Here is a 20,690-nt window from a genome sequence, read left to right on the forward strand (position 1 = left end):
ACATGTGTGTCTCCATGCTGCCTGTCATCTCCAGTCGTATGTTTTGTTAAGGGTTATAGGAGCATCAGATTATTTGTGATCTGTTTAGTTGTAAAACAAAAAAAATCTTTGATTTTGAGCTTGGTCCTAGTAACAGGCCCTTGGAACAGCGCTGTGTACAGGGGAGGGGCCACTGGCCCTTGCTGAAAGCTGATTGGGCTCTGGAGTGTCCTTTTCCCTGTCACTCAGATTCAAAACATATCATTGACTGATGACAAGGTTGCCTTCTCTGATTTATGGCCCCGCTTATGCCTAGCACCTTATTAAAGCCTAGAATCAGCCCCTGCCTTGCAAACTCCTCTTGGGTCCATAAAAGGTCAGAGGAACGCCGAGGCCCGTTTTAGCATCATGTGGCCTAAATTCCCCTCACGGGCGTTGAAGCACACAGTCCAAACTTTGATTAAAGTGGGGTTTATTGTTCAGTGAAACAAACGCTTTCCATCTTCAGCCATAGTCTCTTTCCTGGGAAGTCAAATTCCATCCATAGTTTCACAGGATTGGAATGTATGAAACGGTGGAAAAAGCGGAGAGAAATTATAAAATGCCAGCCTTCGGTGGTGTGTGTATCTTCCTGGCGAACATGCGACCATGGCAGGCCCACAGCCAGCACTCCTCCATGAATGTTAATCTGTTGCCACGGTGATGATGCGGGTCTGCCGCGTTGCGGACTTTGTCTGCATTTCCATAGCTTCCTGCTAATGGGTGTCGTGGTCGTCAGCATGTGTGCGGAAACCCAGCTAAGCTGGCCTGTGTGACCGCAGTGTACCGCCCCGGGCGTCGATTGTGGTTATCCTCTACCCGCGGGACTGGGGGTGGGGTGTTTTCTTAGTGCGGTCTGGTGCTCTGATCCTAGTGACATCGGACTGCATTTCCCATCTGTTAAAATTCGAACATTAATATCGCTTGGTGTCACTGCATATATTACAGCACAAGATTTTCCATTTGCCTATGGAATTGTCTTAGGTTACTATAGTAACTGTGTTTGGGGTGCAGCAATCATAACGCTTTGTGATGGGCGGAACCGGCGTAAAGCCCAGGAAGACCGACGCTCTGTCCTGTTTCCGTGGCGACTCGTTGCAGGTCAGTGGTCAATGGAGAGAAACAATTTTGTCATTTATTGAGCGCTTATTTGAATGGGACCCTCTCGCCGGTTTGTCACCAGAGCCTCCAGTAGGTCCCTAGGACCCGGGGAGGGAGGCTGTTTTATTGAAGACTCTCCTGACAGCTTATTGGAGCCGAATCATCAGGAGTTGCTCTTCCTCTCCTGTGTGTCGCCATAACTGTACTCCATACATGTAGTCAAATAAATGCCAAAAAGGTTTGCTGATGGAAAAGACCTTTCTGAGTGTTGAAAATGTCTTTTCTCTTTCTCTTCTCCCCTCCAGTGAGTGCGCTGAGGGAAATCATTCTGGAATAGACATGTTTGCCGAGTTTTGTGTCCCTTGTTGGGGATCTGTCACCTTGCAGACTTACCCGTGGTGTTGATATAGAGGCTGTGCCACTGTGGGCTCTGTGCTTTGAATTCCTCTAAGAAACCAGCGGCAGTCTCATTATTGTTATTTCTTCTGATATCGCAGAGGGAAGCGTACACCATAAGCCAGGGGGTGCCTCTTTGTAGATGGAGCGCTATTTGCCAAAAGGGGGAGCTTTGTGATTATTGTGATTAAGGTGTGGAAACGGCAGCCTTCTCTTTATTAAAGCAGGCTGCGTCGTGTGCCGTTAGCTAATGAAATGTCCAGATGGTGGGGGTGGCACTGTTTAGTCCCCAGGGCCTGGAAGTGGGGACCAGGCCGTATCTGTCGCCCTGGCAAATTGTCTGGGGTTACAAGTCTTGAGCACCGTTCGCTAGAACTTCATCCCCGAAATAGAGATCGTATCAGGGCATGCAAGGTGTGAGCGCCGGCCGAGGCGGGATCCACGGTAACGGCGAGCCGACTGCGGTCCGCTGTAAAGGCTGGCTGCCCCTTTTGGCACATTCCAGAGGGAGGGAAGGGGGCTTTTTTGCAGGTGCTCATCATTTTAACTGAATCACAGACAGTCCCATCAGGCCACCCTGATAAACGCCCTCTGATTAATAGGCCTCCCACATTTCTGGCTCATCTTTCCTGACTGTGGGTCTTTGTTAGAGACCCCACCTGAGACTTCATCTATCCAGTTGGCAGCACTCGGTATATTTCTGGGGGTGGCGGGGGCTGTTTAAAAGCCTGGTGCATTGGGGTCAGGGCAGCCACCTCTCTCCAGTGCCTCATCCCCACCACAGCGAAACCTATCTCCCCCCCCCCCCCCCCCCCCCCCCATGTATCTCAGTCTGCCATTAGTGGTTCATTTCTCCTTAGACCCGAAGACACTTGAGCTGATGTTCACCGTTAGTGTTTCTGAGTACAGTGCCGATGTTGACATGCGTGTGCAGGTGTGCCTGGGTCCGGGTGTGAGTTGCTGGGGCAGGGGGCCGCATCGTGTCACCGTGAGAAGCCGGGCCGCGAGGCAATGGATTACCAGGCCGGCGTGTGTGATTTGGGGGAGATGAGATTCTGATCGGGTGTCTGCAAGTGGAGCGCGGGGGGGGGGCGCAATTTAACATGCATATAGATTGCACTATCTGTGGCTGGGAGGGGCGGGGGCAGGTTAACACAGTGGAGTGTTCTGTTAAATGAGGAGCCTGGTGGACATGGAGTGACGTGATGGGGGGGCTGTAGGTTGGTCGAGTGAATCTCTTCTCGTTCCTTATTACCCTGCAGCTCAGGCACGTCGTTTATCTGCCTCTGCGTTTCACAGTTTGCCAAACCCCCCCCCCCTTTTTAATATGAACTGTTTTGCTAAGCACTGTGTGCCAGGAGGCGTCAGTCAGACCCTCGATTATTAGCGACGTATCCAGCTCCCTGAGACCCCTCCCCCGCTCAGTGGTGTTACGTAGATGCACTGGCCCCGAGGTGCAGCCTCTGTGTTTTGTCATGCTGCTGTGAGTACCACTGACAGGCTTTAAACACCCCCCCCCCCCCTGCCAAACACTGTCCCACTGGAAGCCAAAGTCCTGCCTTGTGCCCAGTTTGAATGTCATACTGGCACGGCTGGGAAATGTGGCGTCCTAGCGGACAATGTGGTTTATTCAGATTTCCCATCCGGACTGTTCCGGTTCAACGCAGCAGTGACAGACCAATGAGATCCCTCAGTTTCAGATTGATCTCCCTCTTTTTAATCGCCATCCGGCTATCAGGTGAGGAATGTAAGGGGTGGCGTGTGCGGACAAGCGGTGACGCCCCTAGCCGGGGGGGGGAGGGTCGATAGCCCCATTGTCACCGCTCTGCCAGTCGCTGTCGGAGCCTCATCTGGAAGCGGTCCATCCTGGGCTCATTGAGATTCCAGCCCTGCACTGCATACCCGGGCCAAGCAGTAGAGAGAGCGAGAGCTGCTTGTGGGGGGGGTTGTAACAAGGCGAACCACCTGCCCGCACACACACACACACTCTCTCTCTCTCTCTCTCTCTCTCTGTCTCTCTGTCTCTCACACACACACACACACACACACACACACACACAAACGGGACCTTGTCGTCTGCAGCGGAGTGTGCTCACGCCGGTCGCTTTCTCCCAACAGAGCCGCGAATCGACAGTGAGCAGAGCTCCTCCTCCTCCACCTCCTCCTCCCCCGCCGCCCAGGAGCTGATGACGAGGCTGGGCTTCTTACTGGGGGAAGGCATCCCTGGGACAGGTCGCATACCTATGGAAGACAAGAATGAAAAGAAGGTACCTCTCTCTCTCCCTCCCTCCCTCTCCCACTCCGCTGTGTCTGTCTGTCTGTCTGTGTATGTGCGTGTGTGACTTTCTCCCAATGCCTGTTGGTTTCTGCTCCTTGTGGTTCTTGTAGGATATCGGTAAAAGGCTGCAGGACCACCGCTAATTAGGCTGGCCAGCTGTAACTTTTTCCACAGCTTGTGGAATTATTATTTATTAACGTCTGCAATTTCTTTGTGTTTGCAGCGGTTTAAGTTTTGCATGGGCTGAGCGTGACCATGACAGTGGCCAGGATGACCAGCTGCGTGCTATCGTGTGTGTGTGTGTGTGTGTGTGTGTGTGTGTGTGTGTGTGTGTGTGTGTGTGTGTGTGTGTGTGTGGCACTGTATCTGCCTCTGTATAGAGCCATTCCAGTGTTGGCCCAGAAATAAGACCGGCCCGCTTGTCTTCACAGCAGGGTCACTTATTAAGTCCTGGGTCCCCAAGTACAGGTCTGGCTTTCATGTTTTGCGCCCCCCCCACCTTACATGGTTTTTACTTTTCCATGTTCTGGCAGAACATCTGCATCTGTGTGGATCGTGGGAGGCTTGTTATCCTGTTATCATATTTCTTTGAAGAAATGTTCAAAGCGAACACCAGGCAAAACTGCCACGGCGTCTGGGTGCCTCTGAGAGGACGGTGTGGGGCGGTTACTGGTGTGGGGCGGTTACTGGTGTGGGGCGGTTACTGGTGTGGGGCGGTTACTGGTGTGGGGCGGTTACTGGTGTGGGGCGGTTACTGGTGTGGGGCGGTTACTGGTGTGGGGCGGTTACTGGTGTGGGGCTGCCGGCTAGATGCCGGCATTTGCATCTGGATTTATTTTTTGTATTTATTGTATACATTTTTTTAATATACAATGGTTGTTGTTTAAACGAGACTGCTTCTCTGTTGCCGAGCTCGCTCTGCTACTGTGGCGTAACCGGAAGTGACAGAACTTTTGGGCGTTAGTCAGAGCCCCCCAGCTATGGGGGGGGCGGATGCCGAGTTCGGGCCGAGCTCGTGTCGTTCGGGTTTCCGCGTAGCCCATTAACCTCTGCACCCGTAGTGACGTTTACTGGTCACCGCGGCAACATCTGCCGCCACAGCACGTTCCCGACCTACAGCGGGGGATCGATGGTAATATTGAGGCTCTGCTGCGGTTGATCAGTCCTTTGCCGGGTTCCAGAGGGGTTACGGAGAGATGGTGAACAGTGCGGGATGAAGGGAGTGAGGAATCCTGTACGGATGGGAAGCCGACCAAAGTGGCGCCCCATGAGGACATGTCAGCTGGTGACGCCCCCATCCCCCGACGGCACGCTGCCTGCTGCCTGCCTGCTGCTTGCCTGCTGCCTGACCTATTTACAGTACGGAGGGTGCGGGCAAGGTTGTTGAATCTTGTACGGCGGTCCGCTCGCTGAGCTCCTTGTTCCGGAGTCTCCCGGCTGTGTTTCCGTTGCCTTGCCGCGAGGATCGTTCCTTGTGCCGTTCCTGGCGTGTCGGTGAGAGACGGGCTGCTCTCCCCCCACCCCTCAGGTAAGCGTCGTGGCCGCGAGTGGAGCGGGGGTCCGTCTTGGTGCTGCTAAAGCCCTGGAAAGCCGATCCCCCCCCCCCCCCCCCCCCCCCACATGCTTGCCTTTGATCAGAGGGGTGTTTGTATCAGAATGGAGATTGATCCTATTTTTAGGCAGCAAGCAGTGTGTAGCGAGAATGTCATCATCCCGCCGTTGCCGTGTGCGTCTGTCTGTAAACATGTTTTGTGAAGCTTGAGTTTATTGTAAATTTTTCTCTTTCTAATGCGATATTCGCTTATGGTCTGAGTCACAAAAGTATGGAGGTGGTTTTTGTAACCTCTCCTGTCAGCTGGGAAGGACCATTTAGGAGAATTCATTTAATATACGGTAAAATATGTAGTTGGGTAATTATTTTCGGAACGGCTCCCAGCTTCATGTAACTGTTTTGGATACGGTGGTTATTTTAGCTCAGACTGGAGGGTTTGCAGAATCTTCCTGGCTGGAGTGTTTAAAGGAATATTTAAGTGCTGTCCTCTCCCCCTCCAGTGCGCCACAAGCAGCCAGGGAATTAGCCCCTGCTCCACTCTGACCGGCAGCCCCGCCTCTCCCAGCACCGACAGCCCCTGCTCCACCCTCAACAGTTGTGCGAGCAGAGCGCCCCCTAGCTGCCCCAGCCCCTGCGCGGCCATCACCAGTGCCAGCTCCACTCTCGAGAGCAAGGACAGCGGCATCATCGGTAGGTATCGTCGTGTCGCAAGTCACACCATCTACTGCATCCCATTCTCCGTGTGTCCCGAATCTGTGCCATTGAGACCTATAATTCTCCGTTTTTCTCGACACCCCCGTGGTCTGCCGTCTGTTCTGCACCCAGTACCCTGGTTGTGTAATTAAGGCTCTGTGCTCCTCTGTGCCACCTAAGCTTGTGGTTTGTCTCGGTGCTGTGGTCTGTTCCGCCGCGCTCCATCTGCCTCACCGACGTCGCCGCTTTCTCGGCACTTGGACAGGACTGACAGAGATCTCCGGGGTTTATCCATTCTGGGCTTGGGAAGCACTTTATGCATTTGGATTTGGGCCCGGATCTGAGTGCCGGGGCTGTGTGTTCACAGGTTTGGTCGTAATTTAGCTTTGGCTGCTTTCTGACATGCTGGCCGCACCAGAGACTCCTGTATTCCGTTGCTATGATGGGCTTCCATCCTCATGCTAGTTTTTCCCAGTTAACTGGGAGCTGCGATTGCCCATTGGCGGGCTCCTGCCAGCTGTCCCACTGTCCCCTCGATGCCATTCCTCCCGATTATCTGACGCAATGAGTAACCGCCCCTCATCCATTTCACCCATTGAGCCGCGTCACAGGAGCTAAATTATTAATGGTAGGAACCAGTGGTGCTGGGGGGATCTTGGCTGCTTGAGGGTGGGTCTTGAGTCCCAGGGAGGCGTCCTACTCGATTGCTGGTGAAAAGGACGCTTTTTCTGAAGGCTCCGGCTCCTACCTGCTGCTTCATGTTAAGGGCTTTTCTCATTTCTGATTTAATATTGAAAAATGTTTAAAGGTGAATACTGGTGAATGTCAGACTGATGTTTACATTTCAGTGAGTGGTCACTAGAGGAAGCTGCCTGTGTCTGTGCCGGTGTGTCTGCCTGCATGTCTGCATCTCTGTGTGTGGGTTATGTATATATTAAATTGTGGGGCCCAAATGTCCCCACAATGTGATAATAATTATGATGTTTAGGTATTTTTTTTCGGTCCTCAATTTTATAAGAATTTTTGACTGCAATCAAAAAATGCCAAAAGTCTCTTATTTTGTTTGGTTACTTACGGTTTAGGTTAGGGCTGGGTGGGGGTTAAGGTTGTCGCGCTTAGGGTGAGGGTTATACCCTTAATGAAATGGTCCTCACAAAAGATATGTGTGGTGTGTGTGCGTGTGTGCGTGCGTGTGTGTGTGTGTGTGTGTGTGTGTGTGTGTGTGCGTGTGTGCGTGTGTGTGTGTGTGTGTGTGTGTGTGTGTGTGTGCGTGCACGCACGCAGTCCAAACCCAAACTGATCAGCGCTGTCTGGAGGGATGGCCAGAGGGAGATCAGGTGATACTGCAGCTGACCCCCCCCCCCCCCCCCCCCCCCCAAAGCATCTCTGCTTCTAACAGTATTTTCCGGAAAGAAGGGAGCATGATGAGAGAGGATGTGTGGCAGGACGAGACGAGCAGCTCTTACATCACAAGGACAGAGGAGAACATACACACACACACCTCTTCAGAAAGCAGACGGCGGCCATATAAGGAAACCACGTTTAATTCACCTGTTTAATGAGCTCCGGAGCCGTTCCCTGTAACTGGTGCTCTTTCATGAAAACATCTCGATTACTGCTATTGTGCGAAACTGATTAAACGGCCCGCCCAGGGGATTTGTGTCAGTGTCGTTTGATTGTGGTACCTTACACCCTAATGCCTCTCTGTGCTTTTAATACAAAGCCATTTACCATTATGACTTCATAATGAATGCAGATTAAAATTATGTATTCAGTGTGATGCATTTGTGTGCCTGTGTTTTTAGGCTAACTGCCAGCGTCTGCCTCTTGCTGTCAGTTGTGTTTTGTGGCAGCTGGATTCATAAGAATAGTTGAAAGGATTAAAGGATTAACTGTAATAGAAGCATGCACCTGTCCAAATGCTAAAAATACATTTTTATTCTCTCTGCTGCATTTTTAATCATACTGTTGGGTCTGGTAGGGGAAAAATATATGAGGGTATCATTGTTTAACCTCATTTCTCCAGTAATTAAAACCATTAATTAACAGTAACTAAAACTATCATTTGCTTGTCACTTAGGAATAATTATATATCGACACATCTTCCTTAATACAGTACAGGGTTAGCCTTTAGTGTTTCTGTGACCCAGGAAGGCCAGTATACAAGACAGGGAGACACCAGGGATGAGGTGCCAGTCCATTGCAGACATACATACACACACACACACGTTTGTATTTATATCTTTGTGGGGACCGTCCATTCATTTTTATGGGCACAACCCTAATCCCAACTGTAATAACCTTAACCTCTAGCCAGCCCTAACCTTAACCATAAGTAACCAAACAAAAAAAACTTTTGGTTATTTTACTTCTTTGATTGTACTCACAGATTTTTATTAAATTGAGGTTATACTTGTGGGGACATTTTTTCAGTCCCCACAAGGTAAAGGTTACAGAATTGAAGTGGGAAAAGGTTGCTGCATACAGAAGAATGTCATATAGGTTGAGTAATAGGGGGCCAACATTCATGCAAAAGTGGGATAAATACATTTGAACTGTTCTTAAAAGACACAAGTGAAGTTGGATAGTGCTTCGTTTAACTTTTATATTTTATATTATGCCTGTCTTGTGTTTACAAAGATGTAAATTTTATTGGTCTCCCTCTGGCTCTGTATGTGTGGGGTGCAGGAATTCTAAACACCAGACTTTTGTAATTGTGCTGTAAGATTGTATTTTTGGTACTGAAAATCAATTTAAAAAATACAAGTTAAAAAACGTAACAGGTTTTATCTCATTGTGGAGACATTTGGCCCCCACACTGAGGTAGATGTGAACCCGCCAACTCAAGACGGGATACTGGGGCACATGGAGAAACCCAATGTAACCACAGAGAACGCATCCACAGAACGGGCGCATGATTTAGTGTGAGGCTACCATGTAAGGTATACATATACAGATGCTAATTAGCGGCAGAGCTTGCCAGATGGTCTTTGAGCATATCTGATGCGGACCGTACATCCCCATCTGCCTGATACATTTTTTCAGTGCTTCCTGATAAGTACCGATCCGTTAGGAATTGGATCAAAGGGAGCGGCTGGCTTTTCAGAGTAACGTGGGGTGTTAATGAGCGGCCGAAATTCCTGCAGAGTTCACGCTAATGCCGTCATGATGATGAACCATAAATATAGTTAGCTGGCGATCTGACCCCGCCCACCTTTCTTGGCACAGCGACGATCACCAGCTCCTCGGAGAATGATGACCGCAGCGGTTCCAGCCTGGAGTGGAGCAGAGACGGCAGCTTGAGGGACGGCGCCCCCCATGGGCCGACAGGGGCAGCGCGGATGGATGCGTGCTCCCCCGTGGCTGAGGAGGACCCACCGGGGGCTGGGGGTGGTCCATCGAGGGCGGAGCCTCTGGCAGGTGTGGGCGTGGTTGCCTTCCCCACCCACACGTCCTCCAGCTCCCTCGTGATGCCACGCCCCAATTCAGTGGCAGGTGAGTGGAATGCTTAGTCCGTGAGCCGCATTTAAATTACAAAGAGACTAAACAAGGCAATATAGGTAGTGCAGAACAATGCAGATGGTGCATGACAATACAAGAAAGTACAAAACAATGCATGTAGGATAACAGTACCAGATTCTGCAAAACTGAATGCGGTCAGTGGCCAGTAAAGTGCAGTGACAGATCTATGAACAGCATTTGCCATGGAGATGAGTGTTCTGGGAAACGTATGCTGGAAACTCGAATCACCGCCCACCTGGCCTCCGACAGGTCTCCCTGCTGCACCGGATTTTAATTTGACTTGCTGCTAACTGAATCATCGCGTTGCACCTTCCGGAATGATCTGTGTGGTGGCCCCTCCAGTTGGCATGTTCGCGGTGTTTATATTGTGGTGGGCAGGGGCAGACATTTCAGGTGCAGAAAGTAAAAACCGGGATTTAGTTTCAACCTACCAGTTGAGTACTTTGTGACTGACTCTTTATACTCATCTGGTTGGTTGCAACAAAATCCTGGTTTGGAATTTTACTTTCTGGCCTTGAAATGTCCACCTCTGGTAGTGGGTAATGTCGACGTGGAGGAGGCCTTACTGTGAGGCTGGGGGCAGACGCTCCCCCGGTGGATTGAGGGACAGTGACAGGCATGGGGATGTTTTGCCGGCAATCACTGGGGCTTCTTAAACTGCCACAGAGGGTAGACATACTTGCCTGGAACAGCTGGTAGTGTTGGACTCCCCTCTGGTACTCCACAGCTGTGACTGGGGTGGGGGTGGGGGCAGCTCTTGTGGGGTAGGGGGACGGGTGTGGGGAATTGGGACCCAGCTGTTGCACGGGTTTGTGTTTATGATATCTTGACCTGGGCAGCAATGAGCCCAATTCGCTCCATGTTCTTCCGGAGGAGTTAAAACAGTGTTTCACAGCCTATCGCACATCATCTCTATGTTGTAATATGGCAGAGAAGACCAGGAGGCCAATCAGAGACACCATAATGATGTCATCAATGCTGTGGTTTCTCGTTGCAGGTTGGTGTAAAGCAGGGGGAATGGGCGTAACAGACCATCGGTCACATTGCTTGATAGTGCTGTAGCCATCTTGAACTTTCAAGCTTGCCTTGGGGATAAGCGAGCGCCTGGTGCTTCGGGGTAGAATCTTCCAGAAATGTCCCATCCAGCTGTTTCTTTAATAGTGGAGGCCAGCTTGCTTGACGTTTGCAAGGATGGCAGTGTCCTTCAAGGGACCTGCTGGATTCGGTTGGTTGTGAGCAGGATGGTAGGAATGATCATCGAGGAACACACCCCACCCCCCCTGCCCCTCCGAGTCACAGCAGCTTAACCTGCGTGGGCAAACATTCCTGGGATGCAGATCGGTAGCACTGGTGGTGGCATGTTTGTTTTGGCTGCGTGCACGAGTGCTCGTTAGCATTTAGATAAGAGTACAAAGACAGCAGACTGCTATTGATGCAGCCCGATCCCAGCTGTGGTCAGTCAGCATAACCTGTAAGGAATGTTTTCATTTACAGCTATGTGTGGTTGTGTTTTTAGGTCATTTGTTGTTCCGCAGTCAGGCTTCTGTATTCCTGGGAAGAGTTTGGTTTATCTGTCACATTGGAACGAGTAGCGCTGCCTGTCACGTCGGTCCCGGTCCTTGTTTTCCCGTCGCGTGTGCTGACCCTCCTTGTGGATTGTGAATCTCCCATATCACTTATTCCTTGGGCTCGCTGCACTCGCTCGTTGTTTACACTGATTTGCTGTAGCCGACTTTCTGCAGGCTCCCTTCTCCGCATCTCTGATTTCTGCCCAAAGTTGGCCTGTTCTGCCCTCTCTAGCATCAGTGAGTGCCTTGCCATAGAGCCTTAGGGGGGGGGCGCATAGGACCGCTCTGGGTAATTAGACCTCCCACCTGGACAGGAATAAAAAAGAGAAGCCGAATAATTAAGGCCAGCCTTGCTTTCAACTTGCAGAGTCAATAATTATTTCATCAGTGGCAGCCGTGATGTCCCACCCCTTACGCTCACGCGGAGTATGAAGCTGACATTAGCCGGCTCTAGGGGTGTGGGGAAGGGGGGGCTTCCCAGCGAAGGGGGGGCTTCCCAGCGTACGGCTGATACTGTCAGTGGTGACAGCAGGCTTCTTGCCTCCTTTGGGTCCCCTGTTTAATCTGGATTTCATGTATTCTGTGTTGTGTATATTTCATAGTTACTGGTTTGCAGACTCGCAAAGTTTTCATCGTAACTTGGAAATGTATACTTCTTTGTTTAAAAAGAGGCCCAATTCCTCGTTGACATGCCAAGATCCGAGCAGAATTGCAATTCAACATTTCCGGCCCCCTCATGTCCAAATGAGCTCTAAACACCTGTCGCATCTTTCTGTCTGTCATTGGTATCGCTGGCGGCATCAATCAGTAAGCCGACACCTCAGTCGCTCGCAGGCTTCCGGAGGGACTGCCTGGTCTACAGCGCTTAATAACATGAAGTCCTCAGGTTGTTGTTATACACTAACTACTGCATCAAAGTTTACCAGATTATACCCGGGAGGATGGTTACTTAGATTTTATTCTTATGGCTCCCTCACTAAAGCGCTAACTCTTTATTAGCACAGGCTGAGGACCTTTGCTAAGGATGTAATTACGGCTTTTAAATATGGACAGAGGATGACAGCCGGTCATGGGAGTCCTGCCAGGGTCTCGTCTGTGAGGGTCGTGTAGCCGTGCATGTAAATGCTGCCCTGGCGTGTAACAGATCGGCTGGGATGAGTAGTAATCCCAGTCGGGGGGGATCTGTCCGGAACATTTCAGAGCCAAAGCTGGATGCCCCTTTATACAGACTGTTCCTGGCTTATGACTGGTCCCCATTCCAGTAGGCGGATACAGACTTGGAATCATCAGAATTTTAGGTGTGACAATGAGACGGATATGGTCGTGCTGTCATGTAGTATAGTTGCCGTTCCAGCTATCGCACAGCACTCAGATTTAGTTTTAAACGTAGCCACTTAATATTTCTTTGTATATGCAAGTCGTCATAAGGCGCGCATAGGTTTCGAGTTGGGGACAGTCTGAATATGGCACATATTCCTGTGCTGCTTGGTCTGTTTACACCAGAAGAGAGGAAGGAGAGAGGCCCTCCATAAACTGAGGATCGGTGACATATTTGTGGTGCTTCATTATCTCTGGAATAGTGTGCAGATTTCAAAGGCGTATTTATGTCCCCAAGCCTTCTGCATTTGCCCTTCAGCAGAAGATCACACATGAAATAAAACGGCACGGTGGCCATATTCACTTTGTCTTCTGTGAATTGGATGCGCTTGATGCAAGCTGGGACTGCTTACTGATGTGGGGGGGGGGAGGCCATGTCTATGCCTAAACCCTAAACAGAAAACTGAGCTGGGAAGCACATCAGCACACCCCCCCCCCCCCCCCCCCCCGACCAAGCGATTCTCTGTAAATCTGCTGGGGAATCAGTTGTCTCGCCAGAACGGGCCTTTAGGGGAGCGCTGTGGCTTTTATGCTCTGCCGCGGTGCAAGGCTGCTTGGGGAGGACTGCTAGGTTGTGTGTGTGTGTTGCAGTGATGTGTAGCCGTCAGCGTGCAGGGGTGGGGGGTGCAGCTGCATTATCTGCTTCCCTGGCCCGTGGCTCGGCTCACTGGTGCCGTGCGAGTAAAATGCTGAGCCTGTAACCAATCCAACACTAACAAAACCCACTTCTGCATCCTGTACAGTCAGCGTTTACTTTTCTCTTGCATCCATGTCTTGTCCCAGCAGTTGTGTAAATCCGCAGGAGCAGGTAAAGCAGCCAGACCTGCATCACACGCCATGTGGCTTCCTGACTTCACATGCTGGGCCTTTGAGCTGTCCCTGGCCTTCCTGTCTCTGCTTCACTGCCCAGATACTCTTCGGCTTTCCTTCTTCTCCTTCAGAGCAATAAAGCAAACGTCTTCTCGCTTGGTAGGATTGAGCGACGGCGTAACGCAAGCAGATGCTTTTCTTCCCAAATTTGCGACGGCGACCTTAATCACCGTCTAAACACCCTCCCCCCCCCCCCCCCGCTGTCTCTGGAACGTTCTGTACCATTAGAGGTGACACCTGGGACTGGATAAGGGTTTTTTTCGTTAGTGGGGGTGCTGTGTGACCCGATGGGCCCGTTTCTTGCAGTTGGCTTCGTCTCTGTCATGAGTGCCAGCCTAGAAGGATCCGGAAGGCTGCAGAGTCTCCCTGTCCGTGGTGTCACCATCTGTCGCCGTTTGCCGCATTAGACTCGAGCGACGGCTTCAGGCTCGCCGAGCTGCCAAATAAGCTTGGCATGGGGGGTGGGGTGGCGCTGGAGGACTTCCGTACCCCATTTGGCACTGCACTTGCTGTTCCCGTGCGGTGGGGGCAAATGCCACCCCCTAAACAGGGAACTCGATAAGGAAATAACACAGTAATAATGTAATTTGAGGCGAAGTGAGAGATTTCAGACAGCTGGCACACGCTGCCATGGAGCGGTGATGACAGTTTACGGATGTAAATGTGATTTTCACCCCAGCACTGGTGTGTCTAGGCCGCCAGGCGGCTCTTTGGGATTAGTTCTTTGCTTCGACTGAATTGATTTTAGTGAATAAATTATTCATTTCGGCTGCAGGAAAATGGCAACCTCTGCCAGGATTTGAAGCCTAGTTGAATGGACTGTAGGGGAGCACTCTAGCTTAGTGGGTCAGGATCCCAGTCGGGGCTGGCGGAGTGATGTCATCATTGGGACCCTGAGCAAGGCACTTAACCCTTAGTAAGGACTGTCTGACCCAGCTTATATATGCCACCTGCATACGAGTGTTGGTATGTAAACAAACATTGACTTATGAGATTTCTGCACGGTGAGGTTTCAGTGCAGTTTCCGTGCAAGCCGACGCGTTGTCATCTCGGGGCTTATTGTGGTGGAGAAGTTTCTGGAAATTAATCCACACCCTACCCTCGCTGGCGGGGCGTGGCTTTGGGGTGATCCTCTGCTTAGACAGTCCCTTTTTTAGGATGACCGGCTATGGCCACGTGTAAAGTGTGTCTGTGGATGAGCAACCTTCTGGTACATGCTGTGCACAGTTTTCATTTATGCAGTAAATACTAATTACATTGCAACTTCAAATTCAAACATTTGGGTGCAGTATTTTTTTCTTATTTGTTTGGTTCCGCGTGTAATCTGGTTTGCTGGTTTGTGGCTTGCTTGCATAATGTTGCCTCTCGAAGTAGTTGCATTATGGTGTCCCAAAGACAAAGAACAGAGGGCGAGATCCTGTAGTACCATTAGGGAGGAAACATCTGTTCAGGGTTGATTTGGGAGAACGGAGAACCGGCCTGGACCTAAGCAGACTTTGGGCGGCCACTGAAACACGGAGGCTTTACGTCACAGCACTACCCCCCCACTTCTCGGGGCTAATTATCACAAAAGTCGCTCCCCCTGCCTTGTCCTGCTGGTTTTCCAGGGCTGATATCTATATAGAGAAACAGTAATATAATTTAAGGCAGAAGCACTTGGTCATAAAGTCACAGAGCAGATGATGTGGTGAGCATGGTAATCCAGGGGCGCCCCCCCCAACATGAGGCCTGACTGGTGTGTGTGTCTGTGGGGGGGGGCACAATCGACACGCGTCCTTTGAGATCTACCCCCCCGCCACTGCTTTTCATCCCTCTTTATCATTCTCCATCTCCCCCCCCCGCTCTTGATCCCACCTCTCTGTGGGGGGGCAGTGCGTGTGCCTGCCCCAAGCGCTCCATTCAGATTCTGCTGCTCCTGCCCACAAACCTCGGCCATGTTCCTGCCGCTTATTCATCTTTTTTTTCTCCTTCTTCATGCCTCCCATTCTCCTTAAAATCATAGGGCTCCCCCCCCTCTCTCTCTCTCTCCCCCCCCCCGCTCCCTTCCTCCCTACTTCCTCCCCTCGATCTTCTACCGCTGCCGCTCACTCTCTGCATGCTAATGCCGCGGACGCCCTGACATTGGTGGCCGGCAGGTGCCAAGTCCGCTCTGCGAAGTGGTTACGCTGCCGCCGGTGGCCATGGGGCGGTCGCTGTGTGTCTCTGAGCTTTTCCCGTGGAGCTCCTCCTGGGCTTGGCCAGGCGGCGCGCGTTTAGCTGTTCCTCCTCAGGACGGGAGCTCCTGAGCGCCAGCTCCGCTGTCCGTCACGCCTGCTGCCCGCCGCATGTAAGTAGCTGCTCTTCTCACGTTTTTTAAAAAATTTTTTTAATCCACCCCCTTTTTTTGTTGGGGTTGGGAGCGGAGCCCCCCATCCCCCCCCCCCCCCCCCCCCCCCCCGGTGCAAACAGGTTGCCACAGTGCTGTTGGGAGGATGGCAATCCAGGGTGTGCTGCTGTTCTGATCTCCCGTGGGATGAAAGCAGGTCTCCGTGCCTTTGGGGGAGAGGGTGGGCAACAGTCAGGGAGGTGTTGCTTTCTGTTTTTTGTATGAAAATGTCGGGGGGATATTTGGAGTGACTGGGTCCGTTTCTGGAAACCGTGAAGTTCAGCACGAGTGAGCCAGCTTCTTTTGTGTCCGTGTCTCTATGGAAGGCCTGTTTCAGATTTAATCTCTGAGATAAGTTGGGGAAGTGAGTGACCCCCCCCCCACTTTGCCTTTGCAGAGTGAAATTTGTGTTTCTTTTGAAAAGAACCTTTGGGTCGCCATGGTGATTTGATTGTTTCAGCGCCCAGCACAGCGTGTGTGTGCGCGTGTATCCATATCCATGTGTGTGTGTGTGTCTGTGCGTGTGCATCCATGTGTCCGTGTGCCAGGAAGATAAATGGGAATTCTCCTTTGGAATCTTTGCCTTAGATCTTCTCCAGCTACTGGTGTCAGCCATTAATGATCCCACCTTTCTCTAAAGGTTCATACTTTCCACACAGGCGCAACACTCGCGTATCCACTCTGCGTACATGGAAATGTTCGTAGTACATACACTCTACGTACACGGAAACGTTCACCCGACACACGTACCACAGCAGTGAGGTTTCAGTTCGTTTGCTCTGTGTGTTACACATTCAGAGAGCCAACTTACAAGGTTGCCAACATTAGTCAGTTGGCTGGCGTGGGAAATTCAAGAGATGTCTGCACACACGTGCACATACTTGAATGTAACAGTTATATTACCTTGTAAATAGCCTGTAGGGTTTTTAAGCACTGGTGAACAGCATACACGTTGGTGTTTAAAGCGCTAGCGGGTCGATCGTGCGCAGCGTGCCCAGAGCTGCACGTACACACTCGCGTGGACACACGTATAGTGCAGCAGGCGTTCGTCCGCGGAGGAGCACGGTGACGTCAAATGCGTCATAAACGTTTCAGCAGACACGTCCACTAGTACTCATACAGAGAAGTATGAACCAGCTTGAAGCTTTGAGGCTGCTCTCTGAGCTTGTATATCAGGTTTCTGTGAGTGTGAGGGCCAGGCTCCTCTCTCACATGTTCCCTTGCGTGTGATGGCCGGGCTCTTCACTTCTGTGTGCATGTGTGTGTAGCTAAATGCGTGTGTGTGGCTCCTCACTCCTGTGTGCATGTGATGGCCTGGCTCCTCTCTCCTCTGTGCACGTGTGTGTATGTATGTATGTATGTGTGTATGTATGTGTGTGTGTATATATCCATGTGTGTGTAGCTATATGTGTGCCTGTGGCTCCTCACTCCTATGTGCATGTGATGGCCTGGCTCCTCTCTCCTCTGTGCACGTGTGTGTATGTGTGTATGTATGTATGTATGTATGTATGTGTGTATGTATGTGTGTGTGTATATATCCATGTGTGTGTAGCTATATGTGTGCCTGTGGCTCCTCTCTCCTCTGTGCGTGTGTGTGTATGTATGTATGTATATATGTGCGTGTATGTATCCATGTGCATGTGTGTATATATCCATGTGTGAGTGTATGCGTGTGTGCGTCTATATCCATGTGTGAGTATGTGTGTATGTACCCAGCTGCCATTCTCAATGGCTGGACGGTCCTGGGAATGAGGTGCAGGGGGCAGCCCCCATAGCCCAGACACTGGTGATTTCCATGACCCGCCCCCCCCCATCCCCAATCACTCTTCCAACGCTTCCTTCTGCAGCCACGAGTTCCACCAAGCTAGAGGACCTGAGCTACCTTGATGAGCAGCGCAACACGCCCCTGCGGACGTCCATCCGGCTGCCCTGGCACAACACCGGAGGCAGGACCCCGCAGGACCCCAAAGGTACCCCACCCACAGTGCCGCGGCAGCCTCAGCTGAGAAATTAAGCACCGCTAATACTGATAGGCAGGTTAATTGTTGTGGAAGTGGTTGGGGGGCATTTTGAATTTCCTTTGGCTCTGTGAGCTGCCATCGGCTCGGGGATGTAATTAAGACGTTTAGTTTGGGGCTTCTGGTCGATTCTACTGGAAAACCACATAGAACAACAGTCATTCCTGTCGACTGGGCAGCTTTTTAAGAACGCAAAGTAAAAATTTTGCTTTTTCATGCTGCAACAGGGAAAGGTGGATGGAGTGTGGAAGTACTATTACGAACACAGTTTCTTTATTGAACCGACATTTTTATCGAAAGCTACACAGTGGAGGGTCCGCCAGTCCCTGGAGCAATAGTGGTTAAGGCCTAATGGTGAAATCACTTGCCCACTATGGGATTTGAACTGATGACCTCCTCATCACAGGCACTTAGGATGCTAGCAGGTTTGTGGGGGTGTTTAGTGGGGTGAGGTGGGGTCACTCCGGCGGACTCAGCAGATGTTCAGGCCTGAAGCAGATTGCCAAACTCACCGGTGAAGCATCGTCTTCAGTGCTGACCTCAGCGGTGTGTCAGCGATGCTGTCCTAGCAAGTTACTCTCTGAAATAAAACATTAAGGAACCATATTTTAACATATTGTAGTTTTGTTAGTTTTGTGATTTGGTTTTAATCTCTTGTTTAGTTTTATCCAAGCGTGTGAGGAATGTCTGTAAAATTCACAATGCTGCATTAAAGCCACTTTGTGTCAACAGTCAGATGGTTCAGTCCATTCAAATAGTCAAGTGATTTAACCAGTGTAACCGGACTCATGTTGTGCTGGTAGGTAATTAAGGACTAATTAAGATACTCTAATTAAGGGCTAATTAAGATCCTCTGCCCCATCAACCTGCCTTGATGCTTCAGGAGCTCTGTGTACGAGAGACAGGCTTCCTTAGTGACACACCCGTGTGTGTGTGTGTGTGTGTGTGTGTGTGTGTGTTTTCCAGCCCGGCTTGTGCCCTATAAGCCAGTGGACATCATGCTGAAGCCGCTGCTGTTCGAGGTGCCCAGCATCACCACGGACTCGGTGTTCGTGGGCCGTGACTGGCTCTTCCAGAGGCTGGAGGAGGCGCTGCGGCCGGCCGAGGGGGACGAGGGCCGCGGCGCTGTGCTGGCCGCTGGTGTGGGATTCGGCAAGACGGCAGTGGTGTCGCGCCTGGTGGCCCTCAGCTGCCACGGGGGCCGCATGCGGCAGATCGCCTCCAACAGCCCCGGGGCCTCACCAAGAAGTAAGGCTGCCCCCCCCTTCCCATTAGCATGTCATCCAAGCATTACCCAGCACGCACTGCTGCGCCATCACCATGTAGGGGGTGAGACGGGGAATCGACTCCATTCAGGTTGGGGAGTTTTATATACTTAGGACTGTTTCCTAGAATTTTATTAACAGGTTCGATTCAAATGTCGGCAGGAGAACGCTGGGGTAACCATGGAGACATAAATGTCACAAACTGCCGCCTTGGGGGATCAAGTCAGGGGACCTTGAGTGGCTGACTTAGCGGTTCCTGTAGGACGCCGCAATCGCACGTGACATAGGCGTGATGTGTAACTGCCGCTTTACGGACCTTTTGACATCTGCTGGATAGAAACCATTATAGCTTTGCAGACTGTGTTCTGGAATGGTATCTTACTGGTTTTTGAGTAATTGAATTTAATTAATTATGTAGTCTAGCTTTGGCACAGAATGGGCCTGTGTCATGGTCCCCTATAACGCCCTGATTTCCGCTCTCACCCTCCAGGTGGCGACGCAAGTGCACAGCTGCCCCTCAGCCAGCCACCCCAGCCTGCCCCTCCCACGAGTATCACCAGCACGCTGCGGGACGGCAGCTGCCCCGGAACCCCCGAGGTCCAGAGGCGCAGGGAGGGGGTCGTGAAGCGCCTAGCCGCTAAGGTAACCGCCCCCCCCATGTTTAAAATGGCTGACCATCTGCTGGCAGGAAGTGAATGACCTTGAGTGGATGATCGACCGTACGGGGCGTTTTTAAAACGTGTGAATGAGTAACACCCAGGAGAGTCGAAGCGCGTGGGGTGACTTTGACCCCCCCCCAGTTGCTTATGTGGGAGGGTTGGGTTCTTTATTATGTGTAAGCTTTATCTTTCTGCTGGCATAATCGTGCTGCATCTTAGCAGGCTTAGCTTTGTAAGTCGGCCGGGGGGGCACCAACCTCCAGCAGAGTTCGAGCCCCCGAAGATGCTTCCAGATCCAGATTAAATGTCAGAAAATGCCTCTTTACCTCGGCAACCGGCTGCATTCCCACAATCTCACATTCCCACAAGCCCACAATCTCGCCCCCCTCCTGACCTCCCACCCTACCATACCTATACAGATATTTTGGTTAAGTCAGGGGCATCAATAGGACTATTTTGGGGGGGGTGTGTAAGCTCACCACCCCCAAATAAATGTACACTAATTAGGTTAAATAGTGTGTTCTCATTTATTTTCATTAAAATCATACCCCCTCTGTACAGGCTCCCTTTTCATAAATCTCTAGTGACGCTCCTCGTCTAAGTCAAGGTTTTTATTTTGTTAAATGCATTAAGGAATTAAGAGGGCAAGAACTTATTCAATAGTCAAGGGTTCCTGCGTGTCTGATGTGTACAGGACGACGCTTTCATGTTCTGCATTAGACGGGAGCAGGAAGTATCTCATCCGGCAAGTTTTTGCATGCTGGGGGTTCGTTTTGTGACCTTTTACCTTTGGACCCTGCTGGGTCATCATGCCCCTTTGCCGCTCGCACTCGTCCTATTTTTCCAGCCGGGGGGGGGGGGAATTGTAGGCATCCTCCATGTCGTCGAGGGAACCGATCTGTCTGTTCTGTCTCCCCTTCCCCTCGCAGCTGGTGCTGTGGGTTTATACTTCGTTCCTGCCTAGTTAGGTCACTAGATTAAAAGTGCGGTTTTACTGTAAATATAGCT

At 51.1% G+C, this 20,690-nt stretch overlaps 1 protein-coding gene across 3 annotated transcripts in view; it reads left to right on the forward strand.

Moving 5' to 3' along the window:
- The window catches only part of tanc1b (tetratricopeptide repeat, ankyrin repeat and coiled-coil containing 1b), an 80,697-nt gene that overhangs the window by 32,146 nt on the left and 27,861 nt on the right, over positions 1-20,690 (forward strand). For all 3 annotated transcript variants that reach the window (XM_049030402.1, XM_049030410.1, XM_049030421.1), the window contains 6 exons: positions 3,634-3,782; positions 5,846-6,035; positions 9,267-9,533; positions 17,588-17,710; positions 18,725-19,006; positions 19,514-19,665. In XM_049030402.1, the coding sequence (XP_048886359.1) occupies positions 3,634-3,782; positions 5,846-6,035; positions 9,267-9,533; positions 17,588-17,710; positions 18,725-19,006; positions 19,514-19,665 (1,163 nt within the window). The remainder of the gene's footprint in view (positions 1-3,633; positions 3,783-5,845; positions 6,036-9,266; positions 9,534-17,587; positions 17,711-18,724; positions 19,007-19,513; positions 19,666-20,690) is intronic.

The sequence above is a fragment of the Brienomyrus brachyistius genome, chromosome 1 (assembly GCF_023856365.1).
Source record: "Brienomyrus brachyistius isolate T26 chromosome 1, BBRACH_0.4, whole genome shotgun sequence".
NCBI lineage: Eukaryota > Metazoa > Chordata > Actinopteri > Osteoglossiformes > Mormyridae > Brienomyrus > Brienomyrus brachyistius.